General features: G+C 36.4%; 1 protein-coding gene across 1 annotated transcript; it reads right to left on the bottom strand.

Annotated features, from left to right (window-relative positions):
• Nucleotides 1-274: 274 nt before the first annotated feature.
• LOC104399226 (chromosome unknown open reading frame, human C9orf72) lies at nucleotides 275-13,729 on the bottom strand. Its single transcript, XM_010020857.1, has 10 exons — nucleotides 13,242-13,729; nucleotides 10,116-10,175; nucleotides 9,162-9,257; nucleotides 8,134-8,198; nucleotides 6,009-6,081; nucleotides 2,660-2,776; nucleotides 1,720-1,955; nucleotides 1,183-1,240; nucleotides 544-653; nucleotides 275-461 (listed from the first exon to the last, which is right to left on the bottom strand). The coding sequence occupies exons 1-10, from the start codon at nucleotides 13,683-13,685 to the stop codon at nucleotides 275-277; spliced, it is 1,446 nt and encodes a 481-aa protein (XP_010019159.1). The 5' UTR covers nucleotides 13,686-13,729.
• Between the last annotated feature and the right edge of the window lie 747 nt (nucleotides 13,730-14,476).

Raw genomic sequence — 14,476 nt, 5'->3', positions numbered from 1 at the left:
TTACATACTAAACCCATTTGGCAAAGGAACCTCTGGTAAAATTTACTGTTAAAAAAAGCACATGAAGAGATGGATTCATTAAAATCATGCTTGTCTAGCTAAGCTAATATTCCCTCTAAGATGACCCCCTCCTGCTTCAGACAGACTGTAGTTTATCTGCCTAAAGCTTCATCCCCAGTCCAGTCAATGATTGTCACACGTGTGGTGGTCACACTAACAGATGTCTTCTCGCGCCATGCAGGACTGCAATATTGCACGTTAGCAGCGGAGAACTTCAAAATGTCATGAGCATATCACGTTCTTGTACACTAGTGTAGAACGGCCTCCCAAAGATAAAGGAATGTAGACCTGGTTTAATCTTCTCAGCCAAAGCCATTATTATGTTAAGATCGCCCTCTGCTGTTAAGTCAAGATCTACCTTTAAGCTCCGAAGGGACCTAAAAGGCTTCTTTCCTCTTTGTCTGCAAGAAAATAAAGAAGGCTGTTGTAAAAAAGAACAGAGCAATTTTCTCAAAGCCTACTTTCTATTATCTGTTCACTTACGTGTCATCCTCTATGTATTTTATTAAAGTTAAGGCTTTTCTGTGAAGGACTAGCAGAAATTGTGCAAGGAAAGTACTCCTTAAAGACAAGCCAGGCTTCAGATGAAAGATCTGTTAAAAATTATACCAGAAAATTAAGTACACATGGATATTCAAGAATAATTTTAAGAATGTAGAATATAAACAAACATTGCATACACATATAACATATCCTTAATTATAGCAGAGCAGGCACATGAACAGCAGATTTGTAGATACACTCAACATTGTTTTGTAGTTTTCTAGCTGCTCTGATGCAATAAATTAAGCTTACAATTCTGTTTGGATAAAGTATTATTTTCCTTCTTAAAATAATCTGAAATTAATCCCAGTCAGGTCGCTTTCTCAATACTGTAATTGTAGACACTGTTGCCCAGCAAGAGAAAATGTGTATTGTTTTTCATATGTAAGAATGAGTTTCAGTATTATACTACAAGTAACAGAAGTATTTTTCTCTCTAGTTATGGAGAGAAGTATCGCAGCACTAGTATGAAAAAGAGCTACCAAGCCAACAAATTATCTGTTCATGTTAAATTATATGTTACTAGGGCTCAAAGCACTGAACTTTAGCTCGTGTTCTTTCTGAAAAAGCAACAATTACCTGGTCCAGGAAGGCTTTTACTAATGTATCTCGATGCAGAATATCCTGGAAGACATTTCTATAGAAAAGAAAGCAAAGAAACGTGAGCTAATGCCATGAAGGGACTGTGCACAGCAGTAGCATTACTTTTTACAATCTGGCAGAAATGCAAAGTGAATTCAAAATTTAAGTGAAATAGAATCCTGCTAATTTTAAAGCTAATAAAGAACTGTAAGGTAAAACTTTCGGGTGAAATCAAGCAAACTCAGGAAAGCCATTGGACTCTGTCAAATACACTTAGTTCTATTATACCCCTAATTAAAACAGGGAACAAAATAAACACAACATGGTCAGAAATATCACTGAAAATGAATTTCAGTAATATTTAATGCAACAAAACTACTGATGGAACTGGTAAATTCCTCCAAAACAAATGCAACAACCAGAGCTCAAGGAGCTTCCTAGATGCAAAAAAGCTCATATACTTTTTTAGAAAGTACACTTTAAATTTCTTGTCTCAAATCAAGTAACACTGAGAGATATGAGAGGAGTACATACAAATCAGGTGTGAAGCTCTCATCTGTGTGGATAATATGATCTTGAGACATTTCTTCATCTGAATTAGCTCTCCAAAAAGCTGTCAGCTCAGATCTCATATATCGTCGTTGGTTATAGATGTGTTCATGACAAGGGGGCATCTGCTTCACTGTATTGACATCTACATCTATATGTGTAGTAGGATATGGGGCATACATTACTTGACGGAAGGGCAACACAAAGCTTCCTGTTGCATCCTGTTTTAGTGAAAAAAATTATTCTTCTAGTTACTTTCAAAAAAACACAAAACATCCATATTGGAACAAAACAATATTAAAGCATCATGACTAAGTTTTAAATCTCATTTATTTAGACATGGTTTGTTTGATGGAACTGGTGGTTGTAGCCCAGTAAAAAAGTCCTTCATACTGGATGATTCCCTTATATTAACAGTACTGAAGTAACCTGCATGTTACAGTTATTGCATCACCTGGTTTGTGAGCCCATTAACATTACAGTATTATATTTAGCTGGTAAGTTTAAACTGCTCACTAGAGCAAGCAGCATTACTATTCTACTCATCTTCACCCACTGCACCCATTTAAAAATACTTGGAAACTGTAGGACTGATGAACTTTTCTTTTTTTGCTTTGGTACAACACAAAAACTTAAATGCCTTTAGGGATTCTAGCCTCATACAGGCAAAAAAGTATTATTATTGTACCTCAAAGTATAGGAACAATTCTGGCCAATACTCAAGAAACAGATGTGTCAGAAAAAAGACTGGCTTGGAATTTTAACATGCAAATAGTTACAAGGAAAGCTACAGTACTAGAAAGGAATCAAGGGAAGATGACATATTTCTCTGAACATATCATTTGCATGCAAATCATATGCACACTCATCCACAGAAGAAAGTTCTTAGACTAAAGAAGAACAGAACTTTCCTAAGCATACTTACTTTGAGCAAGCCTTGAACAAAAAGTCCTGACTCGTATTTGAAAGAAGACTCATTTCTACAGAGTCTGGAGCACTTCCGCTCTGATGGTGTAAGAAACAGACATAATGTTCTCACAATCTGCATTAAAAAAGTTTTGAAAAACATGAAAAAGTAAGAAATGAGCTATCTTCAAATGCAGTTTCTGACTAAAATGTATTAGGCATGTCAAAGGAATAAAAAAGTTCATCATTCTTATTAGAAAAGCCAAGACTTTACCAAGGTCACAGGATAGTGACATGCTTACATTACTAAGCTGTAAGCCATATTACTCCAACTTTTTGTCAAATTAAGGAAAAATCCAACACCTTTTGGCAAAGTTTGGTTTTTAGCCAATTATGTAGAACAAATCACTTTTGCCTTCTGCTACCTCTTCCTATTATATAAACATGAGTTACTATGATTACTTTCCCTCCCTTTTAAGACTTCTACTTTATTCATTCCATCTTGAATTAACAGTTTTTGTCTCCCATCAGGCACAGTCAATTTCCTAAATAAGTATCCATGCTGACTTCCTCAGCAATTTCTTCAAACTCTACATTAAAAGCAGCAAAGGCATTTCATTATCCATTTTCAAACTCCTGTGCTGCAATAGCTACAAGTAATCATCTCGAAACACAAAGATGATTCCATTCTGCTAATCTTTCAGTCTTAACCGTCAGTGTCCTGCCTGTGTCTGTGAGGTGTTTGAGAAGGCTTTGTCCTTGTACAATGCGTTCCTGTAGTAACTAAACTAATGACAACCTAGTTTCTGACTAATGCTTTTTGCCTCTTCAGGAAGATGCAATAGATGCTTTTTTACTTTAAGGAAAGCTAAAGTATGCAATAAAGAAAGCAATTACTTTAGAACAGTTCCACCATGACCCAAGGAGCACACTGCTGATAAGAACCCGTGTAGAACTTATCCAGTGCATCCTGGATGTATCTTGAGACTCACATTCTTCTAGACTGTTTTTCTTCCTACAGTGTCTAGCTTATCAAGACATTATTTTACATGCTCTTTAACCATTAGACCTTAAAGACTTTTAATTAAGTATTTTATGAACGATAAGCTTTTTACAACCACTTAAGCCTTCAACATTTCCTCTATTATGCTAACTTAATCATGCACAAATCTCACATCCCTGAAACAATACGTATTAACTGTAGCTACATGATTTAAACTGAGAAATGTCTTTTCTCTGGTTCCCTTGTTACTTGTCATTATGTTTGAGTATCAGCGTTTGCTGTTCATTTGATCAGAGGTGCTTTACCATCACTGTCAATACACACAAAACAATGTGTCGTCCTCCCACCCGGTTTTTATAAAGCATCACAAACTGCTTATTTCAAACCAGGTTTACTAAAGGTGCCTTGACTTTTTTAAAAGAAGACTGACTACTATAGTTCACTGCAGCAAGGATCCTTACATACTATAAAATACATAATATGTAACACCAATAGGCTACAATTAATATATCATACATTCACAGCAGGCCCACTGTTTTTAATTTTTATTTAATACTGAAGCAATACACACAGATACATATATCAAAAAGGACATCAACTTCCAAACTTAAAATCAGTTTTTCCTCAAACAAAGGTTTCAGTCTTACAAACATCATCAGACAGAAATATGCTGCCAAAAAACAAAATTACCCAAGTATACTGCTTCCGCACATGTACCACTACAGGATCTTTGTCATGGTCTGAGGACAACTGAAAACACGTAGTGCTACATAACTATACATGCACCTTAGCCTCCCAGCAGTACTGGCATGCTCATCATGTGCAGTGGCACCTAATATTTAAAGGCTCTAGGACTGCACACTTTTATGAAATCATACTTTTCATTCCCAGTTGCAGGAATATTCTGAATCAAAGAAGCTTATTAAAGGACTCAGCCATGAATATAAGAGAGGCAACTGATTTAGTGACATACACTTTCTTACAAAGAAAACAACATATTCGTCATCATTTGTCTGAATTTTAGAATTAGAATACAGAAAATTAACTTCAGTGTTTTTATTAAGGATGAAGTAATACCCAAATGAAACACAAAAGAGAAATATCTCTCAACAAAATGCTGATATGTTGCACTACGCTAAGAAGAAACACACTGTAAGAAGTATTTCAATGGTGTAAACACAGTATCTCAGGAATTGCTTTCAATTTATCTGAAACTAGCACTCTGGTATAATCAAAAAGCTGTATACAAAAAAGTAGTTGGAGAATTCTGAATAAGGAAAACATCTCCATTTGATTTTTCCTTCACATACTGAGTAAGCTTAAAATAAGTGTCAAGAAACTCTCCATTTACACCCAAATGTTAGGGGAAAAGCAGGTGATAGTTTCATATTGGTTCAAATTAAGTATTTCATGGAAAGCTTACAAGAGAGTTAAAAATAACAGCATGGGAAAAATGTCTACCACAAAAATGCAATTATTTTCTTGTTCTGAAATGACAGCTTCCAAGAGTGATCTTTTTTCCTCCCCAAAAGACCACAATGATGTATACACTATTTCCCACTAAAAAGTACAGCTAATGCTGCTGATTGTTTCTAGACCTGAAAGCTTCTAAACATATCCCTACTGATGTACTCCAGCAAATACGACACACTAAGTGTTTTGTTGTTAGGGGACTCAGTTTCAGGGATTATATCTGTACTTTGCCTCTTTCTGGTTCATCTGGAAAGCTAAATCAATCCTGATTTAAGGTCTTCCAGTTAAACTGTACACTTTTTTACCAATTAAGTTTTAAACAGACTGAAGATGAAGTCAACACAGTATAGCTATGAGGAAAAAAATTCTGGAATTACTAGAATGGCTTCAAGTCCCAGTAAGTTTGCCTCTTTCATCATGTGTGTATGACTACAGACCCAACAGCCCTGAGGTTCCATGAAACACAAGCAGTTCATGATGCAGATTTATTCTCCTATGTAAGAGAAATAACGCAGATATTATTTCTTAAGAGTATACAGGCAATAGCCATTGACACACCTGAACTAGGCAAGCCAGTTCAGATCTCTTCAGTTTAGCTAACAAACCTAATTTTAAAAGCTCAGACTCATTTGCTACTTGTTTATATCAGTACAAATTAAATACACTGCTTTTCTTATAGTTGCCAGAATACAACTGATAAGGTAATTTTCAGGCAGAAATATCAACTGCTAGTCCACTGAGTTGAAGTAAGATAACCAGACAACAGTATTGCTTCTACAGTATTGCCTTCTTCACCTCAAGTGTGTTTATTATACATAAACCTTGTTCCAAACAACCTACTAACACTCCTAATAATCAGCATTTCAGTTTGGTTAATTAGAAAGTGTGTTACCTTATTAACTTTTTCTGCACTGCTTCCTACAACTACAGAACAACCACAGGTCTGCAGGTGTGAACTAATTGCACTGCAAATAAAACCAAACATAGGTTAATACATTTAATCAAACTTTTGAAATAAAACAATTACCATCTTCACAAGAAGAATGAAGTGTTACTAGTTTAAATATAGGCCCATACTTACAGTCCCGTACCCATAGGACATCACACAGATGTGCAGGTTACTGATGAAATCTGAAAGTTTGACAGTATCTACATTCTCATTTTGATGAATAAGACAACTGTCACTCAACCTCCCAACATCAGTTATAGAGCAAACAAAAACTATCTACTTGCTACTATCTAATTACAGAATTTATGTAACAGAATTCACCTAAATAATGATGGATTTGAATGCTTCTTGACAGAAGATCTATTTCATGCTTGTCCTCATTTTCTGATACTGTGGATCAGAAGCCAGTTTGGAGAGATTTGGCAGGTAAACCGTTCTAACTCTTGGTAAGTACATGGGCAAGAGAATGGCACAAGCTTGAGTCCCTTAGAATACACACAGGCATGTTGGCAGTTGAATGATCTTGTCCTGTGAGCTGCCAGCAGCACAGATCTGATTTAGTTTATCTTAAGTCTGGAGGCTAAAGTAAACATACCTGGACTAACCTTGACGATTATTAACTTGCACTTAATGACCTTCTGTTGAGGTTTCTTATCCTCATGCTCCCTTTTCCCCTACACTTTCTCAAACCAACACCCAGCCCACAGCCTCAAAAATTCTAGATATCCTGGACCACCTAGATACTACTAAAAAAATCTTCCCCACTATCTGTGATTATACAGAAGTACATTTATGTTATCTTACTGCATTGTGTGTGATTCAACAGTTCTGTTAAACACCTCTAACTGACAAGGATTATAGTAGTTATGCTCAGACTCTAAAATCCTGCAGGTGGACTTTAGTGGACCTGCTACTATTTACCTTATCAAGTTTATTCTAAGAGTTAAATTTAAGGCCACCTGAATACTTAAAAATTCTTCCTTTGAGGTACAAATGGATGCTCGCTTTCATTTAGAAATTACTATGAAAACATGACTGCTGATTTTAGAGGCTGGTGTTGTTGATAGGCAATTTATTTAGGTTTAATCCAATTTTAATTCAATGACATGTATAAACCCATACAATGATATATTTAAGACTAGAAATCTGAACCTAGACAAGCTGGTAAGATTTGCAGATAAGCTAAAAAGCAATCATTTGGCCCCTTCACACGAATGGCCAAGTTATTTAATTTCAAGACAAAACTTCCAGGGAGAAGTAGCAGCAAAAAAGATAACTGATACTACCTGCCCATTAAATCTCCATCTGGAATAAGAACAGATCATCACTTTAGGATCAATGGCTCTAGTTGTTTACAACAACCCATTCCATGATATTCACTTCTTTATTTTCCAAATTTTCTATGGAACATTATTATGAAGAATTAGCTAACTTTCTGTAGCACTGAAAGTGTATGAGACACTATAAATAGGCACTAAGCACCACATAAATGAATGCAGTTACACTGGGGATGTTCTGAAAAGTAACAGAACATCATCTAAAATACATGAAATCCGCTTTCCCACAGGAAGAAACTGTGCTCTCAAATTGCTCTCAAGTGCAACTACTTCCACTTATACATTAAAGACAGGAGGAAAAAAAGAGAAACACTATAATTTAATAATACAATTTAACAAGCATTCTATATGCCATACCATTAACGGCTCTTATTCACAGCTTATGCAGGTTTTTTGGCATTTCATAAAAATGTAAAACTTTGTCTTATATCCTCATAAAATCAAACGTATCAAAGAAAACTGTATGTTATAGGAATTCTATTATCAAGCAAATGACTGTAACAACACAGTCTATAGAGACATTCTTCTAAAATGACAGGAACTTCTATAGCATTTTGTAGACAAAAAAATTCAAAAAGCCAAATACATGTCATCCTCCTCCTCCTGTAAGGAAAACTAAGCTACTGCATGTCCACATGCACATACAGATAATTGCATATGTACATGTATATGTATGCACACACAAGTTTAAACCATTTTACTACAGTATAAATCAAAGCTAAAATTCATACTTGAGAAGAAAGCCTTCATGGCAACTATCCCCGATGTCATCATCATTTAGCACTGTGTCACTTATCTGAAATGCAAGTAAATACAAACAAAGGTGAGACAAGGATCTACATCACCTTCCAATTAACTGATTTCTATTGACAGGTGGGAACTGTTTAAGTTGTAAGACTGCCCCAAAAAGCATGACCTTAAAAAGACTTTCTGATTTCAGCCAAAGCATTTTGAAAATGAGAAAGTCACTCAATTATTAAATGTTCTTTACCAGTCACAAGCCAGATTCTTCCCAGTGGCTTTTTTTTTTTCCTATCACCTTAGTGAAATCACTTTTACTTCTTCCATGAGAACACTAAACCACACTGAAACAGGTATCGTAGAATCAGTCACAGAATACCAGGTTGAAAGGGACCTCATGGTCATCTGGTCCAACCATGCAAAGCATGACCTAGACTAGATGTCCCAGCACCCTGTCCAGCTGAATCTTAAATGTTTCCAGCGCTGGGGAGTCCACGACTTCCCTGGGGAGATTATTCCAATGGCTGATTGTTCTCATTGAGAAATATTTTCCACTACTGTCCGCTCAGAATCTCCCTGGGACTAACTTGTGCCCATTACTCCTTGTCTTTTCCATGTGACTCCTTGTAAAAAGGGAGTCTCCATCTTCTTTTAGCCACCCTTTAAATACTGGAATATGGTGATAAGGTATCAACATTAAAACCATTTACCCCATTCCTTTTGCTTTGCATCAGATAGGTTTTCTACTCTACTTTTAAAAACAGTATCACCCTATGCAGTCAATTTTGCTAAGTGCTGACCATAAAAGCCACTGCTCGCACTGTTACATTTACCAAACTGAAACAGGTATGTTAAACCATTCCCTACTTCCCTACACCACTGAGGAGAACTTGATGGAAAACAACCAAAGTTTACAAGAATTTATGACAACTGTGGGCTTTTGTCTGCTAAAGAATGTACCAAATTGGAGTGCAAAAGCCACTTTTTTATTCAGAATGTAAAGAACACAAGGACTTACATTTATTTCTTCTGGAACACTGTGTGACTTCATAGATGAAAGGAGTTCCATTACAGGAATGACTTCTCCTGTCAGCATTGGAATGATGCTCTGGCCCTGCACAATAAATAAAATGCTTCAAGTAAAAGCACATTGTTCAGCATTAGAAGTTACTACTAACATGAGCTTGCAATATTACATGCAAAACATCTTTAACTTCCAATTGTTTGGAAAATCGATGCATAGCCTTCTTGGGCTTTGCTCATCTATAACTATGAACTGGAAAAAATTCTGCTACTCAATATCACGTCTAAAATATATTTCCAGGGTCCCATGTAATTTTCACAATCAGTTTGATTGGGCTAGACAAGAATTATTCAGAGTAAGACAATTTGATCATACTGTATTACATGCAATTACTGTTAAGCATTTTAGAGCCAAGTCTGATGTTTTAACAATGACAGGAAACAAAACCCAAGCATATTCACTATTAACATACAAAACTCCTCATCTGACTTATATTAACAGTTTCAGAAATGAAATTCATTTCACAGCCTTATCCATAAGGTCTCCAACCACATTCCAACATGACAGACTCTGTACATCTCTGTAACTTGCAAAGGTAATGACCTAGTGAAAAAACATCCTTGACAGGAGGCGAGCATGAATCTATGGAAGCCACTGCCTTTACAGAGCTTCAAGTTCAAGTGATTTTCCTTTTCTGATAGGTAATTATTCTTCATAGATCTCCACTTTACTCATAAAATGATGAAATATATTTTCCTTCAACTTGTTCACAGCTTCCACCATCCTGTCTTCAGAAACTGTGCCTCCTGTGCATGGCAGGTCATCAGCCAGTCCAAAGTATCTTCCTGGATCCCAAAAATAAGAAGCAGCACCGACTTCTACAGTCACCAGGTGCAGTCAAATAGTTTTCTGATGGTGTGTCATACACATCAACCAGATGGCCCTTACCTGATCCTCCATTCTCTCCGTGCCTTCCAAGACAATCTTCTGGAAATGTTCTTGCCTCTCCTGAGCAAGAGAATCAGTTAAATATAAACGCTCTGGTATTTGTTTATATATGTATGCACACAACAGTCAAATGGTACAGTTTCTTCCCTGTTGAGTCAGGCTTCTTAGATTCAAATATTGATGTTCAAGCCTTTTTTCTTTTACAGAGTTGACATTAGTGGGAAGTGGTGTCATTTTAAACAGATCAATGCTCCCTACTCTAGCACCCACCAAACTTCTCACATGCTTGGGCAGGAGCAGCAGGAAAGGGAGGATGTGACAACAATGACAAAACATTCATTATAATCAACAAATGCCAAATTATCAGATTATGGTACAGAATTCCACTTTCTGTATGGATTTTTATGTTCAAATGGACGAGGTACAGACTGATGGTTCCTGATGCAGCAAGAGAAAAATGAGATCTCCAAAATGAGAAAAAAAAATTGTCTGGAGAGCGCAGGAAAAAAAGGGACTTTTTTTTTTCCCCCACATCTTGAGACACTGACAGGTATTTGAAACATTGCTTTATAACCAAGTACGGGAGACACGAAACCTCAAAATACACAAAACACAAGGTACAAGAGACAGACAAAGTTCTCAAAACAGACTGAGCAGCAGCTGAATAGCAAACTGCATTAAAAATTCAACTTACAACAGAATAAAGTTCTTCACAAAAAGAATCAGCATTAATCACTGAAAAAAATCAATACAACATACAAAAACAAGGAAGATGCTGCAAAAACTAATGATATCTTTTGCTAGATGCTGACAGGTTACTGTGTTTTTATTGGCTGCTCATTAGTTTCCCATGGCTCAACTACTCAAGTTCATCAGCTTCAAGTGGGAAAAGAGTTTACATAACTTTTTTGAATGGATGAATAGGGAACAAGCTACACTAACTTGCCCTAAACCACTAATAAATCTTGTCTAACCACCTAAAAGAAGCATCTGTGAAAAACAATATTGGAACAAGGCAGACTCCTCCAGGGCACCTCCGTCCTTGAGTTCAGTATTAGTGAAGTAAGACATCCTTGATAGTGAAGATCCCTTGCTCTAAAAGAAGTCAGTCTTCATGAAGATCAGGCTGAACAAATGGTGTAAGCCACTTCTTTTTAGAAATATAAATGCTCAAATTATTAAACAAACAACTGGTAATAAAACTGAAGTAGATAAAAGGGGTTTCTAATTCCCACATAGATGACTTGCTTGAAGTTGCTTGTCTGTCTTTGCCAGTCTGAGCACTGTTCCATGTTTCTCCTAGTTCTTGAGTTCAGAAGAGTTTCTTCTCTTCTAAAGTCTATCTGGAACTGTTATCTGGCTCTACACAGAACTTCTGAGAGTGAATAACCACAATCATTAGAAATTCCACAAGAGATACATAGTTCCTTTCAGATATGACTTTAATATCTTTTGTTCTGTTTAGCCACAGTTGCTAAACTGTCTCAAAACACAAACTACAAAATGAGCCTCATTTAATTTAGTATCATCTTACAACTCGTGCCTAAATTTTAATCTACATTTTCAAACCAGTTTCCTCTCTTCTATGTAAGGCTGCAGAACTGCAGATATATGCAGGGATACTTGATCTTCCTCAAACAGCCCCCCCACAAAAGACCTGACAGACAATAAACGCCTATATCAGAATGCATCACTGTCTCAGCTAAGACAGTTGACCTATTTGCTTCAAGAACATCTGAAAAAGAATGAAGAACTTAATGACTAATTTCTTAGGAAACTAGTAGAAAAGATTTGTCATTTTCAACACCACTTGAAGGCTATTTCTGCTGTAGAAACATACTAATATGGCTCAATGTCCAAAAAGAGGTAAGACTACTGTGCTTAAGAATGATGGACAATTCTTATTTGGCTACTCACATTTCAAAGTCAGTACGAAGGACTCTAAATGACAGAGAAGCAATGTAATCAAGGACACATGATAGAATTCACTTAAATCAAAAGCACTAACATCCAGCATGGTTTTAGAAGACTAGATTAGGAATGACATATTTGTGTTTCTACTGTAGTGAAAATGAACTCTATGTCCTATTTTTCCTCTGAAAAATAAAGCCCAGATGTATCAAGAAACAATGTAGTGGAAAACACTGCCAGCCATCATCAGGGAAGACAGCAAAAATCAATGGAGTTAGTGTAGCAAAAAGGAACCACCACCACAAATTAACATCAGCTTAGTGTTTCTAGAAACTTTATTAGCTCATATACGAGTACTCAGAAAGGAAGTTTAAAGTATGTTGACTAGAGGTCTTAGAAGAGGAAGAAAAACTTTACCAGACAAACATGTATCACAATACACATTACAGCTGACATACAATTTACTGCTCAAAGACAACTTGTACTCCATGAAGATGACAGATTCTAATTTTTATTATTAGAATTGTTATTATTAGAATATTACTTATTTAAAAAAAAATGCATCATAATTTTCACTGAAGAAAATATCCAAAATGTACCTAAAGGTAAGACTTGGAATTCTTCAGAAAAATTTAGCTTGTTTTCTTTTCTCAATTTCAAAAGTATAAACATTTGGACTAAAATAGATGTATTTTTGTGGTTCTCCCATTAGTTTTACACAATGTAACAATCTTGCCAAACTGATCACTGATACCATTTTGTTTGGTTTGTCTTTTTTTTTTGTTAAATAGAACTATAACAATGACACCATTAATTGCACCAGTTCCCTTTTCTGGACCTCAACACTGGAAACAATCATTTCAACACAGTAAATTTACAATTCAATCTGGTTTAAATATGCTAACACAGTTAAAATCAAAAATTTATATCAAATTAGGGACATGAAAAAATATACAGGATGCCTGTTTCACCTAAACAGCCTGGTACAGGTTATATAATGTACTAGGACAAATACTGGTGGCTAAAAACCCCAGCCTTGAATTTGCTGACACATTGATAGCTTTCAGCCTTCAAAACTGTATACCCGCAGAGAGGTCAGCCTCCTCTGAGTTTTTATGTCTGGACTGCTACACAGCAGGCAGCACAGAATCTTAGGTCTTGCTTTTGCTCAAGACAACCTGGACTACTGTGTTTAGTAATGAACAATACACCTACCTTATGCATCCATATTCTTCCTTTCCTTATAATATGTGTTAACCTATCCACACACACTCTGTGAAGTGGCAGGTAGAAGCCAAGTTCACTTTGTGGAAGTATAATTGATAGTCCATACGTGCTTCTGTCTCCATTCCAGTTTCCATCAAAGATTAATGACACAATGATCACTCTTTTTTCTGCCAAGACGAAGAATTTCACATCTATTGCACCACTTTCTGCATTCCGAAGTATTTCTCCATTCAGGGTGTGGTTTGCAAGAAAAGTTATTTCACCATCACTGAGAAGTACCTGTTCTGTCTTTGGGGCCCAGATATGCCGCACTCGGGGACCAAGAATATTGTCCCAGTAAGCAAAAGTGGCAGCTAGTAAAGGTGACTCGCCATTCAAAGAGATCTCTGTTTTAGCAACTGCAGGAGACGGTGGTGGACAAAGAGCTGACATGCCTGCTTTCTCTCTTGCTTATTGCTGAAATCCTTACATTACCTAAAAAAAGAATTTCACAGAAAAAAAAAATAATAAAGAAATTAGAGCAGCACTCACTATTGCCTCATCTTTTGTTTCCAAATAAGACTTCAGGAAACAACCCTGACTTCTGCAGCTGAGATTTCATTGTACACTTAATTCAAGAAGGAAATGTCTATGCATACCTTCCACATAACAAAGTGGTACACTTCACAAACATTAGTCAGTCAGACCTCAAATACCTTTTACTCACTGTACAAGTTCTATGAGCCTGCACAACTTTCAACTCGCGTAAGAAAACTGACATATGATAAATATATCCTCCACATCATGGTGATGTGCAGGGTGTTGCAATGTAAGACAAATGCTCAACACTTTACAGAATGTACTGATGGATAACTCTTCACATTGCATAGATGAAAATGCTTAAAACATTTTGCCTGACAGTTTACAAGTAGACTACAGCTTCCCCATTTCGACTGGGCTGCAGAAGACAACAGGAAGTGTCACCTCCCCTAAAAGACAGGCTAGAACCACATAAATACATTAAATAAAAAGGCTTTATGAATGAATTCCACACAGGATGAAAAACTGCAACATGTAAAATGCATTTATCTTGACGAAATCTCACACGACCAGAACTCAGCTTTGCTTTCCTCATCACCTGCAGCACTGCACATTGTAGGAGAGAGGAACCCCTTTATTCCCTTCCCCGCACGAAGGGGAGCACTAGCTCCAACCTTACTGACGGGTTTGTTTCACCTACTCTT

This window comes from Nestor notabilis, unplaced genomic scaffold (assembly GCF_000696875.1).
Source record: "Nestor notabilis isolate BGI_N333 unplaced genomic scaffold, ASM69687v1 scaffold6388, whole genome shotgun sequence".
Classification (NCBI taxonomy): Eukaryota; Metazoa; Chordata; class Aves; order Psittaciformes; family Psittacidae; genus Nestor; species Nestor notabilis.
The sequence above is the reverse complement of the archived record's forward strand: the minus strand, read 5'-3'. Positions and strand labels throughout refer to the sequence as shown.

Coding starts and splice junctions, on each gene's coding strand:
- LOC104399226 (XM_010020857.1), bottom strand. CDS start 13,685: ATGTCAGCTCTTTGTCCACCACCGTCTCCTGCAGTTGCTAAAACAGAG. Junction 2,777..6,008: donor GTGCAGAAAAAGTTAATAAG/GTAACACACTTT, acceptor TTTTTAATGCAG/ATTGTGAGAACATTATGTCT. Junction 462..543: donor AAATACATAGAGGATGACAC/GTAAGTGAACAG, acceptor ATTTTCTTGCAG/ACAAAGAGGAAAGAAGCCTT.